This window comes from Myotis myotis, unplaced genomic scaffold (genome assembly GCF_014108235.1).
Source record: "Myotis myotis isolate mMyoMyo1 unplaced genomic scaffold, mMyoMyo1.p scaffold_m19_p_1, whole genome shotgun sequence".
NCBI classification, from domain to species: Eukaryota; Metazoa; Chordata; class Mammalia; order Chiroptera; family Vespertilionidae; genus Myotis; species Myotis myotis.
Window position 1 is genome coordinate 92,432,874 of NW_023416313.1, and position 12,852 is coordinate 92,445,725.

Sequence of the window (12,852 nt, forward strand, 5' to 3'; positions counted from 1 at the left end):
AGCGTAACTGCTGCCTTCCCTGTCCCACAGGGCTGTCGTCCTACAAGATGTGGGAAATGAAGGCAAGCAAGAAAAATGTACGAGCACGCACTTTATAACTTGCAATATGTTATGGATGTGGAAGGCTTCTTTTGTCACTTCAACTTCATTCAGTCAACAGATATTTTTCTGGTGTGGATTGTGTGCCAGGCACAGTGGCAGATGCTTGGGCTATAGCTGTGAATAAAGCAAAGGGCTTCTTACCCTCCTGGAACTTACATTTTAGGGGTGAGGGTAATGGTACAACAAACTAAGTAGAGAAGTATATATATGTGTGTGTGTGTGTGTGTGTAAATATAAAAATATATACTTGCATATAATTATACATATATTTATGTAATTGTGTGTGTGTGTGTGTGTGTATGATGTTCGGTTAGGAAAGGCCTCCTTGAGCAGATGGTGTGTGTCTTTTTGAAATATATTTTTATTGATTTTTAGAAAGAGAGGAAGGGAGAGGGATAGAGAGACAGAAACATTGATAAGATGAGAGAATCATCATCGATCAGCTGCCTCCTACAGGCCTCCTATTGGAGATGGAGCCTGTAACCTGGGCATGTGCCCTGGCCGGGAATTGAACCAGTGACCTCTTGGTTCCTGGGTTGACAGAGCACATGGTGATTAAGTGAAGCCCTGACATTGGCAAGAAGCCAGTCAGGTAGACAGACATCTGCTGGAAGAGAAGAACAAATGCAACATCCCAGAGGCAGGAAAATCCCAAGTTCACACACAGGAAGCTAGTGTATGTGGAATGGAGCTTGTGACAGGGAGTGTGAAAGGCTGAATGCATACTCTGCACACAGAGGAAAGAGGGCCTCTAAGGCTCCCGCCCCTTGCTAAATAGACGCCCATTCTCTAATGTCCAACACTGAGCGAATACCATGTCTGAAAGCCGGCCAGACTTAGACTTCTAGAATCATGCAACTTTCTAGTTAGAGAGAACTTATTTAGGCCCCATGATGTTCTTTCCATTCTAATTCAGTGATTTTGGCTAAAGCAAAAAAAAAAAAAAAAAAAAAAAAAAAAAAAAAAAAAGGAAAGAAAAGGCATGCAGGCCCCGCAGGCTGGGCGAAACTGAGCCACACCCAGGCGTGTGCTCCCCACGTGCACACTCACTGACTTCCGGCGTGCTGACAGCGTTCTGCCCAGCACAGCAAACGCTCTGGGAATGCTCCAGGCAGCCTTTACTCTATTTCACAACATGCTTCCTGGTAGGCTGTTTTGTCTGGGACCAAACACAGTCCCAAGTCGGGCATGAGGACACATAGTCTCTCAGATCCAAATGGCCAACACATTATGGCTCCTTTCCACCAAGGGCTATGGCTTCACAATGTTATGTCGATTGAGACTCTTATTTATAGAAAACTTTCCAGTTCACAAAAGGATTTTACACTCATTTTCCTTTAAACGGCACAGACCCCTCAACCTGTGGGTCATGACCATCAGAAAACACATAAAGCATATCAGATATTTATATTACGATTCATAACAGTAGCAAAATTACAGTTATGAAGTAGCAACGAAAATAATTTTATGGTTGGGGGTCACCACACATGAGGAACTGTATTAAAGGGTCGCGGCATTAGGAAGGTTGAGAACCACTGCCTTAAGAGGTCATGGTTACCGTTCCGTTCTGGCCAAGGACACCGAGGCTTAGGGAGGTGGGGTCCCCCTATGGAAGCATGGCTAGTTTACCGGCACAGACACCTGCACACCCAGTGCTCCCTGCGGGGCTCTGAGCTGCCTGCCTCGTGACTCACCAGCTGGGGCGAGAGCCTTCCCTCCCCAGGGCAAGCCTCCACCCTGCTTGCTTAAATCATCTGCTTTACATTTTCGTTCTCTTCCCTGAGGGAGATTTTTAATATTCATGCTGTAGACGTGACAGCTCATTTTTTTTTGTACAGGTACAAACTAGTATGAATAGCTGTTTGTTCAGGTTCTGGCAACCTGAACACAGGCCTGTAATGTATCTTCCAAAGGGAGATGGTGTCAGAAGCGATGGGAGATGGTCCCTTGCGTGGTCCTAAGGGAGCTTGGCACCAACTGCCACTCCCACCTGCCCTGGTCTGCAGCCTCAGCATGCACTCAAAAGAAACAAGATAATGTCTCTGAAGGAAAAAGGAAAAAAACAACATTTCCTATACTTGGCTTCTCTCATAGGTTTTTTCATTTTGCCTTCTTAGGTACTATGCTTGCTGGAGGAGTTAGGATACACGGCCTTTATTAAAAAGACAGAAATATTGAGACAGCACGAGAGTGAAAACATCATTTGACTAGTTGCTCCAGTCACTGGACCTTTGGGAAGTCCTTGTTTCTCCGTCTGTAAAGTCACCGATTAGGAGCGTGGTCTCTAAGATCCCTCTGGTTCTGAAGAGGGACAGGAAGGGAGGGGTGTTTCCTGGCAATGCAAGTTGGTCCTACAAGACTTGTGGGTAATACAGGCTTTTTGAGACCTGCAGTTTTTGAAAGTTCAAATTTACGCTTACACCTGGCTATATTTTTGAATCACTTCATTTATGAAAAATAGTTCAAAATTCAAACAAGTGCGAGCTCCCTGATCTTGACCAGACAGAAGGACAAGCCCCAAAGAGGATAAAATGTAGCCTGGACGTCAGGAGAGCCCGGGACTACCCAGCTGCTGGGCTGCTGGACTTAGATGAGCCCCATCTTCAGGCTGGGTCGAACCCACGATGAGTCTGCACTGAGTCTTTCAAAAAGGCTGAACCCGCCCCTAAGTATTTATTCATCTTCTCTTTGAAAAAAGAGGTTCCAGTCGGCAAGGTAAGGGGCTTATCTGAATCTCACAGTAGTTATGTTCCTCTGGCTTAGCTTCTGGTTTCAGACTCAAGGCATCTGATTGACAGCACCTCATGAATATTCAAAGGGAATACCAGGGCATATTTAAATTTCACCTAATTAGTGACAGATGATGGCTTTTCCTTTTGAGAAATTGGTTTAAAGTAACACAGACTTTGTGACAGTCATTCCACTGGTATTTTTGATAGAATATTCCTTGTGTAAGAGGAGTGCTATCAGGTGGGTAAGTACCGTGTTTATCAGACAGCTGTTGCCTCCACTCAGCAGTTAAGAAATGACTAGCAAATATTACTTAACCATGAAGCTTATATTCCTGTGACTGAAGTAATAATTCAATTCATTGGCTCTTACTTGACTTCTGAGACCAGCAAAACATCATATCCAGATGACATTTTTATAGGCACCATAATGCTAGCAGTACAGCAAAGATAAGTCTGACTTCCTAAACAATACCTTTTCATTGTAATATATATATAATTCTAGCTCTTCTCCACATTGTCATGAAGGCTTCCAGACCAGCATGAGTTGAGGAAAGTGCTCCCTTGTGTGAATTCATAGCCATTGCTGTCTGTATCACTTCTTTGGAATTAATTATGTACCAGCAGTCCCCAAATTAGGCTTGTAATTAAAAGTTTACTTGTACTTCAATTGTTTAGAACTTGGAATAAATGGTAGTTGAATTTCCAGCTGGGCCACGGAAGCCTCTATAACCTCCAGGGTATTATTAGCTTTATCATGTTCTTTATTGTTTTCAAAGAAAACGTGGCCTGACTTTCCAGCTGGACTTCCCGACGCTGGGAACAGAACTGCTCCCGCACGAAGCTGCAGACTCTGGGAGAGCCATTTCCCGGGAGTGACTTGACAAGGCCTCCTCCCTTCTCTGCACTTCACTGGGAGACAGGGTCACTGTCAAAGTGACAAGAAAAGAATCCCTGAGCAGCACCCATGAATGAAGCCCCATTTCTGTGGTTGTTCCTGCAAAACAGTTACTTAGTAGGCATTCAAAGTTCAGAAGTTTCCTGTACTTAACTGTGGCATAGCTTATATATTTATATTACAATTTTGATGGTTTTTTGTTTTTATTTTTAGTTAATCCTCACCTGAGGATATTTTTTCCATTGTTTTTCAGAGAGAGTGGAAGGGGGGGGGGTGGCGGGGAGAGAAGCATTGATTGGCTGCCTCTCACATGTGCCCAGACTGGGGCCAGGGAGCGAGCCTGCAACTGAGGTACGTGTCCTTGACCGGAATCGGACCCAGGACTCCTCAGTCTGAGGGCCGACGCTCTAATCACTGAGAAAAACCGGCTAGGGTACAATTTTGATGTCTTATGACTGTCTTCACAGTTTATCTTACTTGTGCATGGGGACTGCATAGAAATTTCCTTGTGTCCTCCAAAGCATCCAGCCCACAGCTAAGCACAGAAGAGAAGCTCAATAAACATTTATTGATCCATAATGAGAGCTGCATGGAAAAGCAATTGAGATAAGAGTTGAATCATTCAGGCACTGTTAGGCATCAAAACAGATAACTTAACAATCTCAACTGTTCCTGGCTAGGTGTCTTCACCCTCAGTCTCAGAGCCCGGGTGCCCTGTGAAAGGATGCCCCAATCCTGGCTTGTCTTTTTGCTCCTGGACCCAAGATGTGCAACCCTGACTACTCTCCTGAAATGGACTTTAAAATGGCTTTGATATTCTAAACATTCTCATCTGGATCCTGGAGCCCAGTTGACTCCATTTTCTTCACACTGAGTTTTGCTGTTGCCTATAATCTGCTCACCAGCTCTATGTTCTTCTTGGTATTATATTTAGAAATAGTCCTTTGTCCTAGCCAGCTCTGTGGTTTAAGCTCTCTGTTTGCTAATACTTAGTAGGATGCTTGCCTCAAAGCAGGCACTCTTTGAGCACTTATGGTAGGGCTGGCATGGAGCAAAGCACTTAACTGTAATGTCTTCTTCCATCCTGTGAAGTCCTGTTATTATCCTTACCAGAGGTCTGGTGCACAAAATTTGTGCACTGGAGGGTGGGGGTGGGAGGGTGTCCCTCAGCCCGACCTGTGCCCTCTCGCAGTCTGGGACTCCTCTCGCTTTACTGCCTGCTGCTCCTTACTGCTCAGCTTGCTGCTCCTTAGCGCTGCCATGGAGGTGGAAGAGGCTCCTGCTACCACTGCTGCACTCGCCAGCTGTGAGCCTGCCTTCTGGCTGAGCGGCACTCTCACTGACTGTGGGAGCACACTGACCACCAGGGGGCAGCTCCTGCATTAAATGTCTGCCCCCTGGTGGTCAGTGTGCATCATAGCAACCAGTTGTTCTGGTCATTCTGCCGTTTGGTCGATTTGCACATTAGGGCAGGGGTGGGCAAACTTTTTGACTCGAGGGCCACAATGGGTTCTTAAACTGGACCGGAGGGCCGGAACAAAAGCATGGATGGAGTGTTTGTGTGAACTAATATAAATTCAAAGTAAACATCATTACATAAAAGGGTACGGTCTTTTTTTTTTTTTTTTTTAGTTTTATTCATTTCAAACGGGCCGGATCTGGTTCGCGGGCCGTAGTTTGCCCACGGCTGCATTAGGGTTTTATTATAGAGGATTTTACAGATGAGCAAAGGAAGGCAGAGCAAGAGTCAGTAATGTGTCAAAGGTCTCAATTGCCAGCAAATGTTAGAACTCAGACTTGAACCCAAGCAACCTGGCTTTGGAGTCCACGTTCACAAATAAACACTGCTTCGTGCTGCCTCTCAACAAGCGGTGGACTGATGGAACTGAAAGTAATGACAGCAAGTTATAACAATAAAGAAGCTGTTTTACCACAAGGAAAGAATAGGATTGTAAAAGTTGTCAAGATCTGTTTTAGGAATGTCATGATTTACATTCCTTAAGTGTGAGGCATTACTTCATATGCCCACTGCATTAAGTGGAAAAAGCCCCAATTTCCTTTACTGCAGTGCTTCTCAACCAGGGGCATTTTACCTCCCCAGGCATCTGAATGTGTCTGGAGACATTTTTGATTGTCATTACAGGCAGGGTTGGTGGGGGGGTAGTCTGCTACTGGCATCTACTAGGGTGGAGACTGGAGATGCCGCTAAACACCCCACGACACACAAGAGAATCCCTCCCCGCTTTGCCCAATTATCAGGCCCGAAGTATCAATACTGAGCAAGTTAAGAAAACCTTGCTTTAGAAAAATGCCAAGTCCAGTTAGTTAGGATACCTCTGATGTGGCTCACTTCTGACGATACACACGGGACAAGGAAAAAATCAATCATTCAATTTTGATCATTCAGATTCACCTCTGTAGCAGGACAAATCAGTTCAAAAACCCTTCAAATGCCTGTCAGTCACTGTGAACATGTTTACATGACATAAATCTAAATTTAAACTTTCACTCAATCAACTGCTAAACCAAGGATGCATCCCACCCCTCAAAGCTACCAACACAGTAATATAATCCTCATAAAATGAGAAAATGATGTAAAATGATTAAGAACAGACACAAGCTACCAGTTAGCATGCAGGCTTCCTCCTGTACACAGAATTTTTCTTTTCCCTTCTTTCTACTTGGCTCGAGACAAGAGATTCTGTTTCTTTAAATCTGTGATGTTTCAGAAATCATAGCGGGATCCCACGTGGCTTCTCTTTCCCCAGATATACATGTCCAGACAGGGCAAAAATGTCTTCTTTGTGGATTCTTGACTAGTTTGTTGAATTTAGCTACTGTACGTGCAGAATAGTAAGATATGATCTTAGTTCAGGTATACCATGTTTTGTTGAAAAATATTACATTAGGAGGAATCTGTTATACATTTGGAAGGAGAACTATTAGTCACTTTGAAATGAGCACCCTTAAATTTTGAGTGTTATTTCAATAAAGATATTGCACATTAAATGATACAAACTATAAATAGAAGATAGCAAAACATAAATGTCCTAGAATTTTATAATTCTTAAGGGCTGTTTTATGTGCCATGAATAGAAATAATGATGCTATTTAATGAAGTAATTTTAAAACCGAGGGAAGAGAGAGCCTGTGCACTAAGTCATGTCACACATCGTTCCCTCGGCACTTCCTAACAGGCACAGGGACCCACTCGCTTCTTGGAGTTCCAGCTGAAGGGAAGTCATCTGAGTAAAGTCATTTCATCACTCAAGATCATTTTCTTTTCTTTCTAGAAGCTCAGATATGAGAATTGCTCTCCTGAAGGTCAAAGCAGTTGTAATTTGCTCATCTACCCCAAAGCCCATAGCCATCTTGGGAGGAGAGCCCTACCAACATATATATTCTCCTATATACATGATTTTTCCCCAGATCTTCGATGTACAATTTGTCATTTTTCAGTGTTTTGTGGAAGCATATTTGTGGAAGCAAAAACAAGAGATGCCAAATTTATTAAATCAAGGCACATGACTAAATATAAGAATCAAGATGAAATTACTTTAAACTCATTTTCAAGTCAATACGGCTGTTATAAAATAATGTGCCTTCAAAAAAAATACACAAAAAACTACCATTGGAAATTTCCTGAGCACAGATGGGAAAGAAAGGATTTTTCCTCTGTGATTGCAAACATCCTGCAGTTATGTGGGCCCTTCCACAGAGTGCTCTTCTGAACAGCATCTGGATCCAGCTGTGCCCCAAAGAAAGCATCGCCACAGACTTCTTGGTCTCCCTCCTGTGCTTCTGTAGCTTCGCGTCTTAGATGTAAAAGTTCACTTCAGAGCTTTATAAAAAGAGCACTCTCAGGTTTATTTGCTTTTTAACATCATTTAACTGCAACAGAAATTGGTTTGGCACTTTATAGGACCCTGTACTCATGAAGTTAGACATTTAGGCATTGAAGACTCTTTTAAAAATACTTCCACAGATTAAATATATCTGAAATAACGTCACAGTATAGGTGAAACAATGGACTGTAATTTTGTGCTTCAGTAAGTGTTTTATGTTCTTGTTTTTAAAAAATTTCATTGACATAGTACTCACATTCATTGTTTTAAACATAACATCTACCAAGAAGGTTCTCTATATTCTTTCCTTATTTCTTCATAATTGTGCTAATGTATTAGCTAGGGCAGCTATATTTTAAATGGCATGTATATATTTAGCAGCTAATTATGCAAATTCTACCGTGATTACGATTGTAAATATCCTTCAGGAGCAGTCACTTAGCATCTAGTCCTGAAAACATTTTTGGAAAATTCTGGTTAAAATGCTCAGAATTCACTTATTTTCTCAGTGAAGGTGGGACTCATAGTTCTTATGCACCAGGCAGAATATTTCACATTGATAAAAAGTATGGATTCTTTAATGGACTTGAGCATTACATGCCACTTAGTGGCTTTGTGACCCTGGGCAAGTTACTTCACTTCTCTGAGCTCAGTTCCCGCATTTGTAAAATTGAAATGATGATACTACATACCGGTACTTCACTGAGTCATGATGATTATATCCCAAGATGTGTAGAAACTACTTAACACAGTGTTTGGCCCATAAAAGGCTTTCAGTAAAAGCTTGTTACCACCAGCACTCTTCTTCTTAAAATAGTAGTACTTATAAAATAAATGTAGTGCCCAGCAGTACTACATTGCAGCTCAGTCACTAAGCTCTCTAGAAGCGTTCAGAACTACAGGTGAAGAGGAGGAAGTATGACTATCTGGGTAACTATGGGATAATAGGTGGGAGTGCTGATAGCAAAATTTCCAGACTCAAGACTTTTTACTAGAGAATCGTTCTATACACACTTATGTCATGTGCCTGGGTTAAGGATGTTTAGGTGTTTCAGTAATGCGGACTCTAAATGCCGATGTATGTGCGTGTGTGTGTGTGTATATTTGTGTGCATGTGTATGTGTGCATGTGTGCACGTGCGTGTTGGCCTACAGGAAAAGGGAATCTAGCCTGCTCATGTATGTACAAGGACTCCAATTCCATCCTCTGAAGATAAGCTGGTTAACAGGTGAGGAATCACCTCGGCCAGATGTGAGATAAAATTCTCCCTCTGTTATTTCACATTTCAGGGAACAAAAAAAAAAAGTAAAATTATGTTCATAATTGTAATCATATGTCAGAATATGGTAGCGATAATGACAGTATAGTTTAGGTGAACATTATTCTTTTTTAGTCAATTTTTCTAATACTTGTTATTCTAGAAATAAGGTCATTTAGATTTTCTCAAAAGGGTTTCTAACATATAAAACATAAATCCATCTACTTTTCCCAAGCTTTGGTAAAATAGAAACCTAAAGAGGAAGCAGAAGCCCTAAAAGAATTCTGATACTGCTGCAGGCTAAAATTCTTCATGACTTTGATCCAATATAGAGAAGGCGCCACAGAGCAGAGAGTTCTTTTGTTCCCTCCCATAACTAGGTGCTGTAAAAAACTGGGCTCAGCCTGGCGGGCGTGTCTCAGGGGTTGAGCGTTGACCTATGAACCAGGAGGTCGTGGTTCGATTCCCAGTCAGGGCACATGCCCAGGTTGTGCGGACTCAATCCCCATTGTGGGTGTGCAGGAGGCAGCTGATCAATGATTCTCTTTCATCATTGATGTTTCTATCTCTCTCTTCCTCTCTGAAATAATAAAAATATAAAAATTAAAAAGAAAAACCTGGGCTCAGTGATGCTCATTAAGTTATAAACATGTGGTAACTGCATGCTGGGAAAGAAGTCATACACTGTCATTGACCAAAACGTGCCTACAGCCCAGCAGGGTGGAAATAGCTTAATATGATCCACGGTGGAACCAAGCTCTCAATTCTCTTAGACCCACAAGGTGAGTCAGCATGGTGGTGGTGGTGGTGGTGGTGGTGGGGCCGGGATGGTGGGGAGGATGGATTCTAGCCCTCACATAGTATCCTGGAGATGGATGGTTTTTACTGTTTCCTTACTAAATTCTTATGATTCTAAGTCCTTCCCCTAAGTGACTAGTTTTTCCCACCAGCCCCTTACAGCCCACCCCAGAGGACGTGTCACCCTTTCTTCAAAGCACAGGGCACAAGCTTCTGAGCAACAAGGCACATCTTGGTAGATTTCCCTCTAGTTGTGACATTGGTCTATTCCAATAAGCCTCAGTGTTCCCATACCCCTCAGCAGTCTGTGTTCCTTTCTTCGAGTGTTAGAATGTCACTTCCTACGGCCTTTGGGAAGGGGAGAATACATATCATCTCCCAATCCTTATTTTTTCTCAGTCCGACATAATCAAGCCAGTCACCACGGCTAGTATATTTTTTTACTCGTGTGAAAGCACAGACTTTGTTAGAGCTTTAATGATTCCCAAACGACCATGTTCATTCCCTTTCCATCCTCCAGGAACCTTTCTGCTGTGCCTGAACAGGTAAGGAGAGACAGCCCTTTCATGATAAAATCTGCTAATGAGGACAGGGCTTTCTGATTTGTGTGTGAAAAAGTAAGACAGACAATTCATATTACATTCACAATTTTGGCCTTCTTTTTATAAGGTTATGTAATAGTAGTAAGTGATATTACCATTTTTAGTGAGGAACAGGTAACACTACTTCTTATAAGGTACTGAATGGTTAAATATGTAGATCATTTTTCATACATCTTCTGGATTTATATGACAACTAGTTTGGGATGCATTTTTTGACTAGATATTTTATGATTATAATTATTATGTTGATTTCCTTTAACCAATTCAGGCTAGAGAAATTCCCTCTATCACAGCGGTTCTCAGCCTGTGGGTCGCAACCCCTTTGGGGGTCGAACAGCCCTTTCACAGGGGTTGCCTAAGACCATCGGAAAACACATATATAATTACATATTTTTTGTGTGATTAATCACTATGCTTTAATTATGTTCAATTTGTAACAATGAAAATACATCCTGCATATCAGATATTTACATTATGATTCATAACAGTAGCAAAATTACAGTTATGAAGTAGCAACAAAAATAATTTTATGATTGGGGGTCACCACAACATGAGGAACTGTATTAAAAGGTCGCGGCATTTGGAAGGTTGAGAACCACTGCTCTATCAAAATTAGCTTTTCTTTTACTATATGAACTTTGGAGAGTTTTAAAAATGTAGTAGGAAGGTTCTAGACTGGCAAATTATAATAATATGTATATTAAAACAGAAATTAAAATGGCTAGAGTGTGTCATTCACCAGATAATTTTGCTGATCTCAGTATCACTCTGGAATGAGCAGTAAATCTAAACCATCCTATTTTTATGCAAATTCATGTTTTATCACTCTCGATGACAACCAGTAACACCTTCTTTCCATTTCCCCAAACCAGATGAGAAAACAAAATCTCACCACACAAGGAAAAACACAAATCATCACTTTAAACAGCTACACCTTGGGCCACTCACTCCTTATTTTCTGTGGCGGATCGTTATTATGAGCTCTGGATTTCTGGGTCTGAATGGTTTCTGCTAACCACAATTTTCTTCCAAATTATTCAGATGTAGTTATGGATGACGCGGTCTGACCCACGCTCAGGAGCCTGCACTGACCACTCCTGGTGCGTCTGCCCTTCTTGAGCAGGGCCGTGGCTCTGCCTCACTTGACCCCCAACAATTTAGAGGCCGCAGACAAGGCTGGCCTTTGAGCCTCGGCTGAGCCCACCGCAGCATCCGCAGGGCACAATGCTCAGCTGACATCTGTTCTCTTGGTCTGATCTCTGAGGAGCTGCGCTCAACAACACGTGGGCACAGCCCCCCTTCGCCATCCCCCCTCCTCCCCGCCCCCTTACCTGGTCTCTCTGTCTTTGGGGATCGTAGCGGTGCTGTAAGCAAACATTTGCTTCTCCACTAGCGGAGGGCCGAGGTCCATCAGGCCGGAGAGTCCTGGCGCGGTCCGTGGCTTTTCAATGTACACCAGGGTGCCCGGCTCCTTCTTGAAGGACTGGCGGCTGGGCGAGGCCCGGTCCGGCTGCAGGGTGTGCGGGGGCCCGTGGGCGTTGTGATGCGCGTGCATGTCCACCATCCTCAGGTCGCCGACGCGGTGCGGGGAGGCGGGGGGCGTTTTGGAGCCCAGAGTGGGTAAGTGGCTGTCCGGGTATTTCCTGGGTTTCTGCCTGTACAGGGACTGCTCCATATGCATTTCCGCCTGTAAGGCCGGGCTGCAGTACGCGCTCGCCGACCGGATGGCGGTGCGGTGATAGGCGATGATGTGATCGGGCACGTCCAGCGGGTGCGCGCCGCCGCCGTGGGAAGAGGCGATGCTCATCCGTCCCTCGTGGTACAAGTAAGGATCCGCGTAGAAACCCTCGTTTCGGTACATCGCGATGTTCTTGCCGCTCATGTCTTCATCGGGCTTTACGTCTCTTCTTTCCAGAATGGCGCTGGGGCTGGGGGAGATGGACCTGGACACGGGCAGGCTGGAGAGCCTGTCCCTGGGGATGGTGGCGTTGCCGGGGACCACCATGGGGCGGCCGCCCCCATAAGGAATTCTGGATGGGGAGGGAGGCATGGAGTGGGGCACGGGCGTGGAGGGCGGAGAATTTGGAATGGCGTGGGCTGGGTGCGCTGTGGACCCAGGTCGAGAGGCCGCAGGGCCATCTCCTCTTGCATAAACAAGTTCTCTCTGCATCTGAAAATAAAACAAGAAGTTAGAAAATGTACTTTGATATTCACATTTTTTGGAGAAGCCCCAGGGGACAGGGTGGCTTCCCTGATGTGGGAGGCTGCATGAGGGCCCTTGTCAGATGTCCACCCCTAAGCCCTGGGCCCTGTAACTATGTCCCCTTACAGGGCACAGGCACTTTGCAGACGTCCCCCTTTAAGAATGTTGAGATGGGGAGACCGTCCTGGATCATCCAAGTGGGCTGACTGCAACGACAAGGGTCCTTATATGTGACAGGGAAGCAGCAGGGTCAGAGTGGGGCAGGAGATGTGGTGCAGAAGCAGCGTCAGAGACACTGGAAGATGGTACCACTGGCTTTGAAGGTAGAGGAGGGGCTAAAGAATGCAGGCAGCATCTAGAAGCTGGAAAAGGCAAGGGCATGGATTCTCCCCAGGAGCCCTCAGAGGGAGAGTGGCA

At 44.1% G+C, this 12,852-nt stretch overlaps 1 protein-coding gene across 9 annotated transcripts in view; it reads right to left on the reverse strand.

Moving 5' to 3' along the window:
• Nucleotides 1-12,852, reverse strand: part of KIAA1217 (KIAA1217 ortholog) — a 307,889-nt gene that overhangs the window by 54,492 nt on the left and 240,545 nt on the right. For all 9 annotated transcript variants that reach the window (XM_036345037.1, XM_036345042.1, XM_036345036.1 and 6 more), the window contains one exon: nucleotides 11,564-12,402. In XM_036345037.1, the coding sequence (XP_036200930.1) occupies nucleotides 11,564-12,402 (839 nt within the window). The remainder of the gene's footprint in view (nucleotides 1-11,563; nucleotides 12,403-12,852) is intronic.